Source organism: Rhinopithecus roxellana, chromosome 6 (genome assembly GCF_007565055.1).
Source record: "Rhinopithecus roxellana isolate Shanxi Qingling chromosome 6, ASM756505v1, whole genome shotgun sequence".
NCBI lineage: Eukaryota > Metazoa > Chordata > Mammalia > Primates > Cercopithecidae > Rhinopithecus > Rhinopithecus roxellana.
This window is the reverse complement of record NC_044554.1, coordinates 2,214,172-2,234,608: the sequence shown is the minus strand read 5'-3', so window position 1 is coordinate 2,234,608 and position 20,437 is coordinate 2,214,172. Positions and strand designations below refer to the sequence as shown.

Below are 20,437 nucleotides of genomic sequence, written 5' to 3'. Positions count from 1 at the left end.
GCTGTGCCACGGGTGCACGTCTTCAACTTTAGTAAAATAAACTTTCTAAATTAACTGAGACCTGTCTCAGATTTTCTGGGTTTACAAGAATTACAGACAAGGAACTGAGAACCTTCAACAGTTAAACAAAACAAAAACTCCAAAATATAGGCACTACCTGTATAAATGAATGAGGAGGCATCCCCAGGAAATATTCTGCTACTATCAAAAAGAATGAGGGGCTTTGTACACTGATTTAGAAGCATACTCACAATGTATAGTTAAAAGGAATCAAGTTCAGCTGGGCGCAGTGGCTCACACCTGTAATCGCAGCACTTTGGGAGGCCAAGGCAGGCGGATCACTTGAGGTCAGGAGTTCGAGACCAGCCTGGCCAACATGGTGAAGCCCTGTCTCTACTAAAAATACAAAAATTAGCCAAGCGTCATGGTACGTGCCTGTAATCCCAGCTACCCAAGAGGCTGAGGCAGGAGAATCACTTGAACCTGGAAGGCGGAGGTTGCAGTGAGCCGAGATCGTGCCACTGTACTCCAGCCTGGGTAAGAGTGAGACTCCATTTCCAAAAAAAAAAAAAAGAGAGAGAAATCAAGGTCACATTTTAGGGGTCTAAAGCGCTTAAGCAGAAGATCGCCAGCGAAAATTTCTCCCTGTTACAGAGAAGGTGTCTTCAACTTACACTACGAATCTTCATTGATAAATCCAAGAACTGAGAGAAAAGAAATTCTGCTCTTTGAATATCTGCCCCCTCCAGGTTGCAACCCGAAAGCTGTGCTCCGTCTCCTGATGGCAGAACAGTGAGAGTCTGCAGCAGGCATATGGAGCACTCAGCCAGGGAAGTGCCCCCACCCCCACTGCCCTCTTCCATGCATCCTGGAAGGCCCCAGTGCTGTGGGAGGAGAGCTCAGCAAAGGAGTCCAGCTGACTTCTGCACAGAGGGACCTCCCCATCAGGCTCAGCGTCTGCTTGCAGAGCCATAAAGGGCGCCTGCTGGTCAGAGGTGACCTTGTGTCCAGGGAGCCTGGGACTGACTCTGGCACCTGCGCTCCTAGCAGGAAGGTAAAGCAGCCCAGCGGTGCTGGCTCTGCCAACCTTGTCTCTGGATCTCGATTTGACACTTGTGAACAGCACTTCATCCACTCACAGCATTAATTATTCACAGCAGAGAAATGAACCCAGAGGCAGCCAACAACACAGGGTAATGTAAGCACTTTAAAAGAAGCTTCACACTCCAATAGCAGACTTGGGAATAGGGCCTGAAAGCAGCCTGGTCAAAATCGAATGGGCTCTTCCTCCTGCTGGATAAGCCCTGGACCCTGGGCTCCTCCAGGACAGGTCCTGCCTCCCTCATCCCTAACTTCCCATCATCCCTACACACCAGCTCCCTCCCACATTAGTAGCACTCTGGAAATTACAGGTACTCAGTAAGGCATGACACTGATGATAATATTCCTTAATTCTGTTTCATGGATCCTATCTTCCCTTTATCCAGCCGTTTGACAACATGCAACCGTCCATTTTTTCCCTCTCCTTTGAGCTTGGCGGTATGTAAATTCCCTATCGTCTCAGTGGAGTTGACTTCTCTGAGAAGCTTCCCCACATTCTTTCCTTCAATGGTACTTAGATCTGAACAAAAAACTAAAATAAGTGAGCAAACAGAACACCCCGAACCCAAATACCCTGAAGCTCTGCTCCATCCATGTGGCAGCCAGAGATGTGACCCAGTCACGCAAAAGACCTCTAAAGATGCTGCAGGCCCAGGGAGACCGCATCTCCTGGTGTCAGCTGCCATGTCGGTAAAACTAGATGAGGATGGTCTTAGGGTTTCCTGGCATTCTATGAGAATGGAGGTAAGTAAAGTAAAACTTCGGAGTCAAATCTTTTCCTTCTCCCACCTTTTCAAAGGGCCACAAGGCTATTTTCACTTTTAAATCATTGGTGTCCAGTCAAGAATACTCAACCATTTCTAACCCATCCTCAATTTTCTGGGGGACAGAGATTCATTTCAATATATAGTAACAAGAAATGTGCACATCTAAATCGTCAGCTCTCTCTGGCTTATTAAAGTCACATGAACCAGTCATCGTCTGAAGTCCGGGTAACTGTCAGAAAGCACCTGATATGTCTAAGGAGCCACGAGATCTGGTCCAGTGAGGCCAGGCTCCCAGATCCACCCCAGTGCCTGACTGGAAGCAGCGCCCTTTCTCACACCATCATGTCAGTACCAAGACCTGCAGAAGAAAGAAGACTCACTGGCTTGGAAGGAGACATGAGGTGGTCGCTTTGTACTTGGCAGGCAGGCTGGGCCCTTCATGAGCTAAAATCCATCTCCCATTTGTCACTTGTCTCTGCTACAAGACACATGCCTGCTCAGCCATTCATCTTTTATTCTCTAAGCTATAAATTATTCCGAGCAGCCAGCCAGAGTGCTGTGGAATAAGCAGGATGAGACCTTGAAGGTGACCTAACACAGGAAACGGGGGCCCAGAGAGGTTGGACATTTGCCCAAGATCACACAGCAACCTGATGGCACAGCTGGTCTAAAGATGATCTCTTGAATTCCAGTCCCTTAAATATTTTCCATCCCCAAAGACTGCTTTCAGAATCACTCCTTCTGTCTCCAACCCTCCTTAGGCCACCATTTGTCTCCATTCCTAAAGGTATACTGAGGACCTTCTATGGGCCAGGACCTGTGTTAGCACAGAAGGTATAAAAATCAGCAAGACAGGCTCCCAGTCTAGGGAGGAGACATACAGATGTTTTATTTCAGCAACTGCCGTGAAGGAGCATGGTACCCATGCACCAACGAGGGGTATGCGCTGCAGAGAGGGACCCTCATCCCCAGCTCTCTGGAGATGACACCATAGTGTGCTTAGGCAAGCACTCCACAAATGTCAGCCATTGCATTCCCAGGCTGTGTATCTGGCAGACTCTGTGTCTCAGCTAGTTTGGGACAACTCGGGCCGTCCTCTGCTCTGTCCTGCTGCAAAGGCAGATGCAAAGAAGTGGGCAGGTCTCAGCTGTCCTTGTGGTGAGCTGCGGCTGTGCAGTGCTGCTGGAATGGGCTCTGCCTCCTGCTGGATAAGCCCTGGACCCTGTGTGACATACTTGCACCTCTGTCAGCTGTGGAGGAGCCTCCCGAGGTCCCTGTCCACACCCTGGCATACAGGCACGCCCTGTCACCTCCAGCCTGCTGCTGCCTCCCAAGCCACCGCCCTCTCTCTGCTCTTCTGTGCACCAAGTCCTCTTAGGGGTGGTGGCTGTGAGCCAGGTGGCCTCTGGGGGGCTGAGGAGCACCTGGGCTGGAAATCTCAGTGGAGAGGGTGACGTTTCTTATAGTCACTGCTCCTGACCCAAGAGGCCTCCCACTACCCACAAAGGGGTGGTGGTGTCAACTCAGGCACCGAGGAAGGCCCAGGTAACCACTGGCAGATATCGAAGACAGGCTGGGACGGGCTGCCTCCCAGAGTGTCACCAACAGCATGCCCAGCAACGAGGTGAGTTTGTCCCCTGGGGCAGAGGTCCCCAGGTAAAATCAGGGGACCCATCAGCCACCTCTGGACACAGAACCCCCGATCTTCTCCAAGCTCAGTGTTAAAATCTGCCAAACGAAACTGCAAATATCAGAGAGAATACAGGCATCCCAAATAGTGACTGAGTCCTTACTCTGTATCTCACATGCACAGCAGTATTCATACTGCACAGCAACCCAGTGCAGCAGGCACCACAACCACACCTTTTTAAAGAGAACTGAAGCCGTAGGCTGAATAGCACCTGGAGCTACCTCCTCCCAAGCCACTCCACTTCCCCTCTGCGCCACAGAAGCAGCAGGCACAGACTCTGTGACAGGCAGGAGCTCCCTGTCACCTGATGAGGAGGATTCAGTGCTGCCCGCAGACACCTGGACATCAGACTGAGCTCCCGGACGTGGACCTGCATCTAGGCTCTTCTCTGACAAATGTCACCTTAGTCAGCAGCACTTTTCTGGACTGAGAGGGAAGTGTGCTGTTTGCTGCTTTGGATCCTGCAGGACATGCTCCTCGGTCAGTTCCCACCTTTATCTTCTCATCTCTGGGCTCCAGGAAGCTCACACGGTGGCCCCTGTTTCAGGCCGTGCTGGCAAAGGAGCTGAGGGAGCGAGGCCCGAGCAGAAGCTCGTCTTGAGGATAGAATGCAAGCCAAGGGGTGGGAGCTGCTGAGGCCACACAGCCACTTGCTGTTTTTAAACCACATTACTAAGAGGAGACACCTAGTAAGCCCTGAACCAAAGCACAGAAAGGCACATTTTAATTCAGAGCTCTTGGAAGGGCAGCTTGCAACAGGAAAGGCAGGTAGTGAAGGGAAGTAAAGGGGGAAACATTATTGGAGGGAACAGGAATGTGTTGCTTTTCTGTTCAGATCCCGAAGGGTCTTTTTCTTCAAAAATAAGTATATCTTGTTTATACATGTAATACACAGTCTCCCAGACCAAAAATGGAAAAATATCAAATTAAGGAAATGAAACAGACCTTGATGCAGGGATAGGGTAAAAAGAGAGAGATCATTTAGCACAAAGAAATCAGAATAGATGAGATGAGAGAAATCAGAACATTTTTTATGTCTAGGTAGCTGCAGTGGCAAACCTACATTTCATTAAAAGAGATCAGTCTCTGTTAGCTTACTAACTGGCACACTGGAATGAAATGCAGGGACAGGCAAAGTAGGGAGAAGGCGGCTGCCACCTGGGATTTCCGGTGAGACAAAATGAAATCAGATTATCAAATATAGGAATAAAATCTCTAAAACAAGTTTGCAACCTAGATGTTCCCTCCTCAATGCATTCTGCATGGTGAGTTACACTCACAAAACAGAGATGTTGTTTAAAATATATATTTTCTGCAGGGGAAGGAAAAAAAACAACCTCTAACAAAACAGGATGTCACCTTGAGTAAACATATTTGTAAGGAGTATCTATTTCGGAGAATCTTAGCACTTTACCCAGATGAAATGAAACATAGAAAATACTGGAAATGTACTTTTTAGATGAGATCTGTTATAATTTAAGGTTTTGTTTGTTTGTTTGTTTTGTTTTGTTTTGTTTTGAGATGGAGTCTCACTCTGTAGCCCAAGCTGGAGTACAGTGGTGTGGTTCACTGCAACCTCTGCCTCTGGGGCTCAAGCGATTCTCACGCCTCAGCCTCCTGAGTAGCTGGGACTACAGGCTTGTGCTACCATGCCCAGTTAATATTTTGGGGGGGGGGGGGGGGGATTTTAGTAGAGACAGGGTTTCACCATGTTGCCCAGGGTGGTCTCGAACTCCTGAGCTCAGGAGATCAGCCCAACTCGGCCTCCCAGAGTGCTGGGATTACAGGCATGAGCCACCGTGCCCGGCCTAATTTAAGTTTTTTTTAATGTAATGTTGAAGATGCTTCAGAAATGACTAGTCACACTCACATAACTATACCACTGCTGCCTGAGGCACAGGTACCTTCCCTGTCCTGCACACCACAACGCAACACAACTGACACGTCGTGGGCCCTCCACAGACACCTGTGGATGAAAGTGCAGCCATCACCATCCCCAGGACAGCACCCTGCACACCAGCCATGTGTTCAGAGGCCAGGCTGGCAGCAGTGTGCAATGGCAGCCTGCCTGCCTCCCTGCATCCCCCTTGGCCGAGGCCCCCGGCAGCAGGGCAAGCCTGGGCTAGATGTGAGTCTCCTGTACCTGTACTGCCTTCTGCACCAAGGCAGCAGAAACCACAGTGGGCTTCAGAGATCAACAATAATGTAGCCCTCAAGGTTAACTCTAGGGCAGCTGTGCCTCCTGCAGGTCAAGCACTTCCAGTGGGGGTGTAGCTACCGTCTCTTGCCTGTAGCAGACCTCTCCTTGAGCGAGACAAGCTTGGAAGGAGTAGAATACAGCTAAGCAATTTCTATTCATTCCCCTTTAAGAAAAATGCTTCATGACCCCAACTTGATGGACAGCAGAGAAGACAGCTTTGGAGAAGACAGTTTTTGAGTATTAAATATCTGGACCGGTTAGGATATTGGACAAGCCACCCCATATATGCTGGCTGGCCCCAAAAAAAACAACTTTCTCCTTGACACCACACTGAGTTCACCTGTGTCAAGACACTGTGGTCCCTCACATGTGCATGGAAGTGGCACACTGAGTCTGTAGCACTCATCTCATGAGCATATGTAACACAGAGGTGAGCTGGCCTTGGGTAGGTTATGTTCTTATAGGACTTCTGCACTGGTCATGTGCAAGCCCTGTGCCTCAAACCTGGAGGGTCAGAATTCGCAATCACATCTCATAGAGGAAGCAGCTGATAAGGTCACAGAGCTGGTAAACAGACTGGAGGGATGGGAAGACTGGTACTAGACAGAGGTGAGGACCGCATCACGTGGGGAAAGTGCTCCATGCTACTGCACGTGTCACCTTAAAATGGTTAATTCTGTTCTTTGAATTTCACTTCAATTAAATAAAAAAGTAACAGAGCAAATATGTGAACTCTGCACGAACATGATGACAAACATCAGGTACCACGCACTGGGCCACGCAGCAGGGTTACGGAACGCACAGGCCATGGCCCCATCCTGAAGAACTCGCAGCGTGGTGCAGTTTGCTGGTGTTGTCAGCACTCTCTCACCAGCCAAAACAGCAGGGGAGGAACAAACTCTTATGGAGACAGGGAACTGAGTCAGAAGAGGCTCAGAGAACTGGAGAATGATCAAAGGTCCCCTACGTGGGTTGGCGCTGCTGACTGCATGGTGGGAACTGCAAGGAAATGCATCCGCTCAAAATCGAGGATGGCCGCTATGTGCCGGGCACTATCCTACACCTTGTTGGGAAGCCAAGTATTTGTAACTTGTTGCCCTCACGAGACTCACAATAAAGAAGGAAGATAAAGCCAGACACTCTCTTGAAAGTCTACTGTTAAAAGGACATTGTTCCTGATGGTTTTAAGCAAGAAAGTGACATGGAAATTTAGAAAGACATGAGAACTGGATGGGAGAAGAGGTTGAAAGGAGACTAGTTAGAAAGTTTCAGCAAGGGTTCAGAGGGACATTCGCAGATCTGGATTTGGGTGAGGACACTGGGAAGAGAGGGGAGAAACAGAAAGACCAGAGGCCGAACAGAGAAGACTAGTGGGTGGGGCTGGGGTTTCCTGGTATCATGAGATCAGAAGACCTTAATTCACGTACAGGGCACAGGGCAATGCCAGGGCCTGGAGTAAGTACTTAATAACTGTTACCTGCTGTTATTCTCACACTGAGCTTCATGTTCTCATGGTGACTTCACTTTTCCATTTTTCTGGACAGTGCACCTAGGGAGCTCTGGATCCTTCTCCCCACCATGGGAAGAGAAAAGCATGAAAGGAAACTGGGCCACAGGCCTGAGTGACAAAAGCAGGGCTTGTCTTTGTATTCCCTGTCTCCAGTTCAATGCAATGCAAAACACTTTCAAAATATGCAGGGAACAAGTGAATGAATAAAGAACAAATGAACAAGTCAATACAAGAACAGCAGTGACCTCTGATGCCCAAGCTCTGACAAAGCTGACCTATAAAACAATTGGAGAAACAGGTTTTTAAGGAAGAGCACACAGGAGGAGGCGAAAGGTCCACATTTGCGCAAGAAGCTGAACAAGGAAATAAACCATACTGATGAAAATTCATTACGCTGAGAAGAACCAAAATATTTTCTCTTCCTGTTATCCCACAACCACTTCTCTTCAACCTGACAACTGTGTAATTACAGCCCAAGTCCTTACGCTGCTGCTTTATTTTCCAAGTGGGGTCTGTCTTTCTGCAGCTGCAGAGGCTTCCTTCCAGGGCCCCCACGCCATAGGGCACATTGATTCCTGCTTGTCAGTATGAAACCAAGATGAGGAACATGGCCAGCTTCCTTGTGCTTCACCCCCCACTCACAGATACACAGCCCTTCCCTCATACACTGGGCTCCTCAAGAATGACAGGTAAGAGGCTGAGCGAGGTGGCTCACACCTCTAATCCCAGCACTTTGGGAGGCCAAGGCGGGCAGACTGCTTGAGGACAGGAGTTCGAGACCAGCCTGGCCAACAGGGTGAAACCCCATCTCTACTAAAAAAAAAGAAAAATTAGCTGGGCATGGTGGCACATGCCTGTAATCTAAGCTACTAGGGAGGTTGAGGCATGAGAATCGCTTGAACTCAAAGAGGCAGGGGCTGCAGTGAGCCGAGATTGTGCCACTGCACTCCAGCCTGGTGACAGAGTAGGACTCCATCTCAAATAATAATAATAATGACAGGTAAGAAAAATGTATGTTTTGGCAGATTAAAAAATAACCCTTTTTCCTATTCTATATCTCCTATCCAATTACCCTATATGCTAGAATATACAGTACTTCTGCTAGACTACAATATATATGCCTGAAGAATCTCAGGTTTTACAAAATTCAATACTAAAAATAATAGAGCTTTTGGGAAATTTTGGTTAGGGCATTCCACTCAATACCTCAGGAACTTCAAAACAGAATCAAAAACAGTGACTGATAACCTGGAGAGTTAATATGGTCACCAAGGCAGGTGGCTCCACAGGGCTGGTGGTTACCACAGCACATATTACAAACATACAAAAACCGCACGAAGAAAATGCAGCAATGCCCTCATTACAGAAAGACTGGCAGACACCGAGGGGGCACCGAAAGGATTATAACCCACTCTGAGCCAAGAGCCACAAGAGGCTGTGATGACAGCTCTCTGGGGAGGAGGCCTCAGAGACAGGCGATCATTGTGATTTCCTACACACACGCACAGACACACACACACTGTCACAGTGGCTCCGCTGAGGACTGTTTCTTGTCCTGTTCAAGGTCGTAAGGCTGCTCCTATGATTCTTGCTCTCTTTGCCTAAGAAAATGTGTACACGCCAATATAATATTTGCCTTCCACAGACATCTCGCCCCCTTTAAACACTCACAAGTGGGCTCACCTGCATCACAGAACACGGCACAGGATTTCAGGCTGTCCTCAGTGCAACTGGTCTGAGTGGGCCGTACACCATGGTGAGGTCACCTGCTAATCCCCCAGCGAGGCAGGCCTGGCACCGCAGCAGAGGCTGGGCCACGTCGGGCTTTCCCCATCCCACACCCAACCTTTAGCAAGACAATTCCCAGAGAAAGGTACAGCCACAGAATGAAACCACAGAAAGGTGCAAATACTTACATATAATAGGTTGGATAGAGTCCTTCAAAATACCAGCAATGCTTTTTGGCTTCCGTGCACTGCAAATAGAAGCAAGAAAAAGTTTATCAGCACTCAGGAATCTGTATGTTGCTGAGTAGCTCTCACAAAGGCAGCAAAGAAGGATGAGAGGATATAGCTTAACCCATGAAAAGCTGGGATGTCGGGGCAGACAATGCATTACAGGGAGAGCCACCCCCTTTCTCATGACTTTCTATTTCTTTAAAACATCTGTTTTTCTATTTTTTCGTAGGCTTTCATATCTCTATATACACTGAGTGTCAGCATTTTACTAAAAAGGTAAATTAAAGACAATCCACTGTTTAAAATGTACTCGGTATGATACTTCAGATTACACAAGAATGCTAGAAATAAAGCACTGCAAAGATTGCCACTGCCCCCCAATTTCTGTTTTAGAAAGACATCTCCAATAGATTCAGCATTTCCAGAGCTGTATATTTCAGAATATGCTAAAGCCGCACTCTGACCTACGTCTGCCAGATGCTATGAGTCATGGTTCACTCCTTGCCCTCTCACGTGCAGGAAGAGAAAGGAGGAACAAGGAAAGACAATGGGAGCCTCTCCTGGGCCTTCCAGGTAAGTCCAGCTCCTAACATCCTGGAGGCAGGGCCCAGGCCCACAGGGCAGGGCAGGGCAGGTGAGTGTGCACAGGCATCAGAGCAGGGGCCAGATGCCACCTGGAGGCTCTCACAAACCTCCAGCAAGTGAGGCAGGCCAGCATCCCCACTGCTCAGGGAACTCTCTATGCAGAGATGCTCTTCCTATCTGAACAAGGCTTTTCTAAAATTATTACATTCGTGCTGTCATTTTTGTTTTAAATTCACAACTTCCTACCTCCATGATCTAGTTTATTGGCCCCCATGTGTAAATAAAACCTTCAAAACATTATGGTGCAAAACTCCCAGCAGCAGGAACACTGGCAAAGGCACAGCAAACAAAGCTTTCTTTGGGCAAGGCAGGGCCGTCCTGCCCAAAGCCCCTCCTCCGGTGGGAGGGTGGCTGGATCAGCTCCCTCTTAGCCTGTCCGCAGCCCCAGCAGGTGTACAGCAATGCCCTCCTGCCATAATTGCCCTGCAGCTGGAATGGAGTTAGAGACATGCCCCACACCTACAGTGGCATGCCATGGGAGAGGTGAGTGCCATCGTCATGCTGGCGACATTTGATGGGTTATGAAAATGACGTGAACCCCTGAATTTTGGAGAATGTGCTTTAAGACACTCAGAAGCATACTCTGGCAGCCTGGAGTGACCTAGTTTTATTAACGGAAAATGAGTTTTATTTAGACTAGGTTAGTTCCTGTCCAGTTTAAGAAATGAAGCTCAGACAGCTGATGAAATCAATTTATTTTGGCAAGGAAGAGTAATTTCAGGTCTCTGCCCCAAATTATAATTCATTTCACTAGAGTCTTCTGTGATAAACAGAGAAACCAGGCCTGCCTTCCATGTGTCACTTTAAACGGGTCTCCTTTATTCTCCATCACCGCCACCGATAGTCAAACGTTTCTGGAACCTGACACTTAAGTTCCACGCAACCAAGTGAGGCCAGGGAACATCAGAACTCAAGCCTGAAGACCCGTCCCCGCCTGGGGCCTGGCTGCTCCACGGCTTCTCCTCAGAGCCACAGCCACGCAGCGAGAGCCGGGCGCACAGGCTGGCACTGGAAACAAGGACAGGCTCTGGCCTCTGCAGTGGCCTTTTCTGCAATTCCTCTTGGTCTAAAGCGTTTCCAGATCCGAAGCAGTCACTTGATACTCTGGCAGCACACCTCCATCACTAATGCACTGCATTTCAGAAAGGACTTTTTCTTCCAACCAGACAAAATAATGCCACACATCCGAATGCACACTGTCTCTGGGATACAGCAATATGAGGAATACCACTTTACAAATTAAGGCACCAGAGCCCTTGGTGGGTGTCTTCTTCTGGGTCACACAACTTCTTTGTGGTAGCAAAATAGCCCCCAGCACAGTGTCTTCTGCACTCAAGAGAGCTCTCCTGAGGAACCCACTCTGCCCACCTCCAGCAAGAACAAAGGCCTCTGAGAACCAGTGTGAGATGATCCCCAAGATATGGTGTTAGTGAAAAAGCATATGCAAAAACAAAAACATACGTCCAGTATGCCATCCTTGATGCAAAAGGAAACGTGTACATTTGGCCTGCTTTATACAAAAAGTATCATAGTTTGCACACATCAAAACATCACATGTATCCCATAAATATGTACAATTATTATATACCAATAAATGTTTTTTCAAAAAAAATCACAGGAAGGATAGTGTGAAAACTGATCACAAGAACTGGGTCATTCTTGTCATACCCAACTAACAGAGTCAAGGCCAGAGGGGCAAAGTACTCAGGGCACATAGCACTGCTCCAAAAAGTCATTTCCAGGCAAGCCTGGCTGCTGAAACTGCCTGCCCTGACTCTCAGACTAGCTTGCCCAGCCCCATCACACACCAATGAGGGCTTGCCAGCTCCCCAAAACTTTACTTAGTGCCAATGAACAACTCTCTTTCAAAACACTCCCTTACATTTCTCCTTTTTATAAAACTTCCAAACTTCTCTTTGTTCTTCAGACCTACTGAAGACCATGCAATATATGGCCCAGATTGCAATGCTCATTTCTTAAACAAAATGTTTTAAATTTAGAGATCTGTCTCTGTAAAAACTAATGAAAATGCTTACCTCTGGGGGGTGAGTGGAGTGGAAAAGACAGGGACAAGAGCCAAATTCATCTGAGTATATCTTTTTACATAGTTTGACTTTTGAAATGTTTTTTCATATTCAGATAATAAAGTAGAAAGTATTTTTTAAAATCACTTCTCAGACTGAAAACATTTATAAAAGACTATTGTGACATGATCACACAGGTCCCCTTTAGGCCAGGGACCACAGGGACAACTAAGCAGGGTAGATGCCTGTGAGGTCAGTGCTCACAGGAGACTCGCACAGACACGCACTCTTCTGGGGGCCCTTCCGGGTGAAGGGCACCATTTCCATCCTACTCTTCTTCCCACGTTTTTCTAGGATATTCCCTAACTTCACAGCTGCCTCCTTGTTGGTTACTCTTGCTCAGTTACTTGCTAATAACCTTTTATCACCTCTCACTAAGCTACACAAATAAAACATTTTGAAAAATTTAACCCCAGTTTGTTCCTTTACAAAAACTGTTCTTAAGAAAATATTAAGGCTACATTTCTTGAAACATAAAGTACCTTTAAACAGAGTTACCTTGCATTAAGCTATAGTTCCATTTTGTTGCTGTTGAAATTATTGTGTTTGAAATTTGCTAATATCCTGGAAACTGCTTCCCTGTTTTTGGTAGCTGGACTTTTGTAGCAGCTTTCTCCTGAGGAATACCAACATCGTAATAATACAGACATATACTGTCTCACTACAGTTAATGCATGGCATGATTCCATTTGACGGTCAGATAATATGAAGAACGCAAAGTCACAGGTCTCATTACTCAACTGAAAAATGCCAAAATGAGGACTCAGAAGTCCTGATAAGTTGTAGTTGAGCCTTTCCTTCAACAAATGCTTGCTAACTGAACACCAGGTGTCAGAGTCAGCCTGTCCAATTCAGGAGGACGCAGCCTTGTGATGGGAATGGAGACCAGGAGGTAGAGAGGCACACGCCTGCCCGAGGAGCCCACGGTTGAGACAGGTGCTGCCAAGTCGAAGTCTGATGAGAAAGGCAGTCTCCGCCTACCAAGTCCAAACTCCAAATCCAGCATCAGCATCAGGACTCAGGACAAAGCCAGATAGCTGGAGCTGTGGTCAAAGGGGAGTTTGCCAGGGACAAGTAACAGGTATCTTCAGAGTACTCCCAACCACCAGCAGGCACGCAGATATGGCCTCACAAGCAAGTGGGAGGAGGCAGAAAGAAGGCCCCGTGTTGGGTCACACGGAAGCACCAGAGTCAACGGGCAAAGGGGAACCCACAGGGAAAGGAGGAGCCAAAGAACCAGAGCTCTGGGTTCTGAACCTGACTGCAACCTGCCAGCCACGCCGCCAGCCAGTCTGGGTCTCAGTCTCCTCATTTGTAAGAGTATGGACTCTCTTCCCTGCTTTATGAAGAAACTGAGATTGAATGCATCGAAATGCCTGGCCAGACTAGGGCATCAGTTTCCTCATCCCACACCAGGTAGCACCTCTGTCCCTGTGTCTTCTCTGGAACAAACAACTTCCAAGGCTCATCTTACATGGTCCTCTATCATCTAAACAGAAGCAATGCTTCCAAACCTCTTGAGAACAAAGGTTCTAAATATGTAATGCCTTACATGTGTACAGTATTTAGTGTTCCAAAATCTCCCTAAAAGGAACAAACCTCTCTAAAAAAAAAAAACCTTAAAATGTATGGGGGAAAAAGTGAATTTCCAGGTTTTATACCCACTCTGGAAAAATCAGTCTACCCATTTTGCGAAGATACTTCACCATGATTTCTTAAGGATCAACCATCTCTGGAAACAGAAATTGTGTGTGTGAGGAGAGGTCGACTGCTTTCTGTTACCTAGCAGGCATCCTCAGTGTTCAGGAAGCTGTCCTGGGCTCTGGGAAAACAGCAGCCCTGCATGAGTGCCTGTGGGATATTCCCTCCATGTGCACAGCAGAGACAATACATAGAGCCACATGCTTCTTGAAGAGCTCATGAAAACAGTAACATACAACTTACAAACTATGAACACAGCAGAGGGTGTGGGCTCACGAGGAAACCTTCAGGAGCAACTCCCTTGAAGGCATCTACGTTTCACAGCTGGAGAGGCCTGAAAGACGTCTCTGCTCAGGATGGACTCTGGACGCCTGTGGTTCAAGGACTAGGGTATCTATAGATGTAGTTCAGCCATCCCAAATATAGTTATCCCTATTTAGGCAGGATCTAAATAAGCCCCAGAGAATAAACCCTTGCTGATCTCTACTAGTAATCCTCATAGTGACATAAATGACTCCTCCCTGTGCACTGAGTGAGGAAGGACGCAGGACACCACTGATGATGAGTGCTTCTCCCTTTTCTATCCCAGGCTAAAACAGAGCCACACCATAGGCAGGCACAGCTGACTTGGTAGGAACTGAAGCTTATGACTCTGGGACATGAGGGAGTGGAGAGCAGGGTCAAGGATCCAAAACAACATGGATTTTACCTAAATTCCACCTGTTCTGCTTTTGTTAAGTTCAGGGGATAAGGTGAGATCTTTAGATAAATAGCAGACAAACTTGCAAACCAGCAGCTCACTGACAGGACTCGTTTCACTGACCTCTGGAAAGTAAGGATCCTTATGCTACTTATCGCGGCAACAGCTTTGGTCAACAGTCTGTCCCGGGCCAGAAGTCCAGGATTTGCTTCAGGATGGTGGGATGGCCCCAAGGAAGATCAGCCCAAGGATTCCGTCTTTTTCAAAAGGGAGGGGCCCCCTGCTGTGCCTTGCACTGCTTTTGCATTCATCAAAAGCTGAACTTGACACACAGGCAATGAGATCCCAGCTGCTTTCAGCTCAAGCCCAATTAGAGTGGGCTCGTTACACTCCGCACAGGCTGAGAACAAAGGGAGCCTCGCGGGTGCTGGCAGGCTTGATGCTCAGGACCAGGGACAGAAGCAGAGGGCAGGGGGTAGCCTGCTCAATGCACAGAGAAAAATCTATGCAGGGAATGACAGGCAATTATCTCAAGGTCTCTGAATTTCAATTAATAAATAGGACCGACCACGCTTTAAATTCCTGTACTGGAATTTCAATCAGTTCCCTTAATGCTAATTACTTAATCCCCAGGTTTATGGACATTCTGTTTCTCAGGAATGTCTTATCTCCAAGAAAACTTGATTTTTAGAGATGAGAGTAAGAGGTTTCTCACAAGCACCATTTCTTAGAGGGAAGAAAGCAGATAGACTCTTAAGAAAATAACAGAAATAAAAGATCCCCTGTCCTATAGAAGAAACCACACCTGAAATTCATACACGGCCAGCAAATAACAATCAGAGATGAGGCATTATCGTGGAGATTCCGAGGATGCAGGCTGTAAACCTTAAACGAATCCCAACCACAGATCCCGGGGGAAATTCTGTCAACTCTCCTAGACTCTGAACAGCTGGTCTGCTTTACCTGCTTTTGTGTTCAACAGAAGGACAGGGGAGGAGACCTCCTCATGGCCCCTCACTCCAGTAGGTAAAAAGCCTCATCCTCAGCAGATGAAAATTAATCAGTAACCAAACTAAAAAGGTAGAAGCAAAGGAAACTATCCAAATATAATAGGGCTGTTATCTTTAAACAATAAAGACTTTACATGATTCAGTAAGAAAAAGAAAAATTCCAACAGGAAAAAAAATAAAAGTGATATGGGAATTTTTCAAAGAAACACAAAAGGCCAATAAACCTATTTTAACAGCCAATATTCATTAATAACCAAATATAAATCACAATAGTATGGTTTTTAACCCATCAAATTGGTAATAAAAAAATCCCATAGTACGCTTTGTAGACAAGGGCATGAGGGAAAAAAAAAAAATCACATAATTCTGTTGGGAAAATAAAATGTCTCAAGAAGACAATTTTTCAATATATATAAAAAATCTTTAAAATGTACATAATTTCAGCAAGTTTAAACAACTGAGAACAAATGTTATTTAAAAAACTAGAAATAACCAACATTTTCAAAATGGGTTTTGCTAACAAAATTATAAGACATCCAAAAGATGTATTTGTAGGTATTTACTATCAGAATGTAGACAAACATAATTAGGAATATTTTGCTGAGAAAAAAAGATCAATAAAGTAGTATATCTAGAATTCTATTTTTTGTTATACATTATAGGAAACAGAAAATAATATGGAAAGCCATGTACCAAAATACTGACAACGAATTATGTTTTACTTGGTACTAGAGATGATTTTTTGGGAAACAGAAAATAATATGGAAAGCCATGTACCGAAATACTGACAACTAAATATGTTTTACTTGGTGCTAGAGATGATTGTTTTCCACTATACATTCTGTTAGTCAGTCTCCAAGTTTTCTGTACAGAACTTGTGCATTTTATTTTTAAATCTCTATTAAATTTTACTTTAAAATGCAGACCACTTAGTACCCAAAAAAGAAGTGAAAACTGGATATGAAAAGACATTTAAACCAGCCTGGCCAACATGGTAAAACCTCATCTGTACTAAAAATACAAAAATTAGCTGGGCATGGTGGCACATGCCTGTAATCCCAGCTGCTCGGGAGGCTGAGGCAGGAAAAATCACTTGAACCTGGGAAGCGGAGGTTGCAGTGAGCTGAGATCGCACCACTGTACTCCGGCCCAGGCAACAGAGCAAGCTCTGTCTCAAAAAAAAAAAAAAGAAAAAGAAAAGAAAAATATTTAAAATAAGAAAATATAACTGTTCACAAGAAAGAACATTCTCCAGCTAGGAATGAAATAAAAATTAACAGATAAAGTTTGTGAAACAATATACAAGGCTAGAAAGGGTGTACTCAAACAAATACAGAGTCGGCAATTAAAGCTGTATTCATAGAAAGTTTATCATGGGAAATGTTTATTTCATATAGTTAATTTAAACACATTATATATATTTAATTTCAACAATGTAAAAATAAACATATTCATAGAAGAAAGAATGTAACAGCATAAATCTAAATTCACAATGTTATATTTGGATGGTGTGATTTCTTTTTAAAATATCTCTCTACTGAAGCCTTCAATTCTGATGATAGAGGCTGTTGTGGCAAGAGACAAGGGACACATAAGAGTCCTCAATGGGCTGGACGCAGTGGCTTATGCCTGTAATCCCAACACTTTGGGAGGCCAAGACTGGCAGATCACAAGGTCAGGAGATTGAGACCATCCTGGCTAACACAGTGAAACCCCGTTCTCTACTAGAAATACAAAAAATTAGCCGGGCCTGGTGGTGCTTGCCTGTAGTCTCAGCTACTTGGGAGGCTGAGGCAGGAGAATCGCTTGAAACTGGGAGGCGGAGGTTGCAGTAAGCTGAGATGGGGCCACTGTACTCTGGCCTGGGTGACAGAGCGACATTCCGTCTCAAAAAAAAAAAAAAAAAAAAAGAGTCCTCATTGAGTGCAAAGGACTGGATTCACTGCAAGACCCAACACACATGTGCACCCAGGAGCTCCTACTCATGTCCGCTGAACACAAGCATTCTGAAAACTATGCTATCTTTTAAAACATAATTATCAATATAAATCACATTTTATGATACTTGGATCAGGTGATCCAAGTTCTAGCTCAATTTACTTAGCTTTAGTTTATACACTATAAAATCACTCATTTTCAAGATATAGTTTGATGAGTTTTAGGAAATGTATACAGCTGTGCCTCCACCACCCCAATCCAGCTTCAGAACCTTTCCTTCACTTCAGAGAGTTCCCTCGTGTTGTTTTGTAGTCAATTCCAACTCCTACCCCAGCCCCCAGGCGATACTGATCTGCTTTCTATCTTTATCCATAGTCTTGCCTTTGCTATACGGTTCAATTAAAGAAAATCATACAACTTACAGTCTCTTATGTCTGGATTGTATGTTGCTGCATATATCAGCAATTCATTCCTTTCTAGTGTTGAACAATATTCCATTCTATGAAGGCACCACATTTTGTTTATCCATTCACCAGCTCATGGACATCTGGGTTGATACTGCATTTTGGCTGCTATCAATAATGCTGCTATATCCATTTGTATACAGTCCTTGCATGGACAGATGTCTTAATTTCTTGGGTACACACCAAGAAAAGTGGAATGGGTACGTACATTCTACTCCAAGACCTGGAGTGGAACTGTCAGGTCACACAGTAACTCCTTACATAACTTGTTGAGAGACTGTCAAATTATTTTCCAAGGCAGCTGCACTACTTTACATTCCCACCAACAGTCTAAGAGGGCTCCAGTCTCTCCACATCGTCACTAACACTTATTATCTGTTTTTTGATATTAGCCATCTGATACTGTACTGGTATCTCATCGTGATTTTAATTGGTATTTCCCTAATGACCAATGATGTAGAGACTCTTTTTCATTCCAGCTCAATGAGAAGGCAAAAACCAGTAGCTGCCATACATGGAATGCCTGTGATCCAATAGGTGTTTTTCATGTGAAATCTCACTTAACATCGTAACAACCCTGAGAATTAGGTGGTTTACAAATGAGGAAACTAAGGTCTCAGAGAGGTGAACTGACTTGCAAAGGTGACACAGGAGCAAGCTGAAAGTCGGCATTTGACTTCAGGTCTGTTGGTTTCCAAAGTCTGTGTGCTTTCTGTGGTAATGTCTAGAAGCTGCAGTTTTCTGTGTCATCATAATCCATGATCCACCCTTTGGAATGTCTGTCACATCATGCGCATGGAACTGGAATGAGATTTATTGTAGGCATTATTTTGCTGTATAGAAGAAAACTAAAATGACTGAATCCACGTGAAAGACCCTATCTCCATGCCCCCAAAATAACTTTTTATGAGTTACTAGGAATTCTACCTTTCAGCGTTCCTCAACTCTCAACACTGTCAATGACTACATCTCCAGGAGCAGAAATCAAACACAAGTGTGCCCAGCAGCTTTGCTAAGGAGAGTGTCTCTGCAATCAGCATGGCCAGCCCACCACGAACAAACCACAAGAGAAAGGAAAGGAGCAAAATCAAGGAGCCCAAAGCCCACCAGGGTGCAAACCATGAAGCATCCTTTCACTCTCAGAAATGACTTTTTAGCTGCCAAAAATACTTACAGGTGCCATTTTAGGCACAGAACTATATAAAATGAATGTAAGGCCTGCAGCCAAAAGGGTTCACGTGACAAATTTTCCAAATGCCAAAAAACATCATTCATTCAAAAAACTGATGAGTGGGAGACTTCATTAGAATGGCTTGAAAGCAGTGATAACAGATGGAAATATCAGTGCTACTATTATCTGCTGGCAATAAATGAATATGATCATCCTTTTTATGGGCTCAATTCCAACAAAATCTATGAACAGGACCAAACCTTTGAATGCTCTCCTTAAAGGCCTAATCCAGAAAGGATTTGATTTTTTATTTTATTTTATTTTATTATCTTGAGAGGGAGTCTCGCTCTGTCACCCATGCTGGAGTGCAATGGTGCAATCTTGGCTCACAGCAACTTCTGCCTCCTGGGTTCAAGCGCTTCTCTTGCCCAGTCTCCTGAGTAGCTGGGATTACAGGCACGCGCCACCACATCTGACTAATTTTTTTGTATTTTTAGTAGAGACGGGGTTGCGCCCTATTGGCCAGGCTGATCTTGAACTCCTGACCTCAGGGGATCCGCCCGCCTCACCCTCCCAAAGTGCTGTGATTACAGGCATGAGCCACCGCGCCCAGAAAAAGTTGTCTTTTTTTGATGTAATTGCAGAGTGCAAGAATAACATTATGAAAAAAAAGTCAACAGATCAGCTCTGCTACCTCCTAATCTATGATTTGGGCACCCGGCTTTGACGATCTCATACATGACTGAAAAGAGTAACAGGCTTGTTGTTTCCAACTACTGTGCCCCCAAAATGAAATAACTGAGATATGTACCAAAAGACTACTCTCCTCCAGTTGGGCCTAAATCTTGGCCAGCAGATCCAAAACTCAACCACCACACTTAAGAGAAAATATCACCTTCTTACCTTTTGCTGACAGAAATGCCCAGAAAGATTAATAAGTGGAGCCGCTTCAAGAGCAAAACGCCAAAAAATGCATAAGGATTTTCGCACTTAGGTTGTGTACTACCCTACCTATTTGACTTCTATTTTAGAAGAAAAATGTGTTTGATTCTCTGATGACATGTATTTCTGTAAGTCTAGATTCTAACTGTAAAGAGCACAAGAAATTGAAAAGCTGAGATGTGACTAAAATCTGACTAAAGGCTGAATAAATGATGGTATTACCCACATTTAAAGACAATGTGACTTACTAGAATAAACACACACAGCACCTGCTGCATGCCTGCTTCTGGGCCTGAACAGTGATCCAACCATGGTCAGGTCACCGAAGGTCTCTAAGCTTTGGTTCTTTGTCTACAGAATGGAGAGGGGTATTTCTGTCTTGCCTTGAGGTTTACATGAAACAGCACATGCGAACCACCTGGCACATGCCCACTATTCTAGGAGGCCCCGCTAAGTCGTTACACTGTGTGCTGTGTGGGTTTATTCTTGAGAATCATGGTCAAGTAAAGCTCAACCTAAAGATGCAGTTAACATTCTCTACAACCTACTTTTATGT

General features: G+C 45.3%; 1 protein-coding gene across 1 annotated transcript in view; it reads right to left on the bottom strand.

Annotated features, from left to right (window-relative positions):
• Positions 1 to 20,437, bottom strand: part of VOPP1 (VOPP1 WW domain binding protein) — a 96,637-nt gene that overhangs the window by 37,244 nt on the left and 38,956 nt on the right. The window contains exon 2 of the mRNA XM_030931871.1: positions 9,185 to 9,243. Coding sequence (XP_030787731.1) covers positions 9,185 to 9,243 — 59 coding nt within the window. The remainder of the gene's footprint in view (positions 1 to 9,184; positions 9,244 to 20,437) is intronic.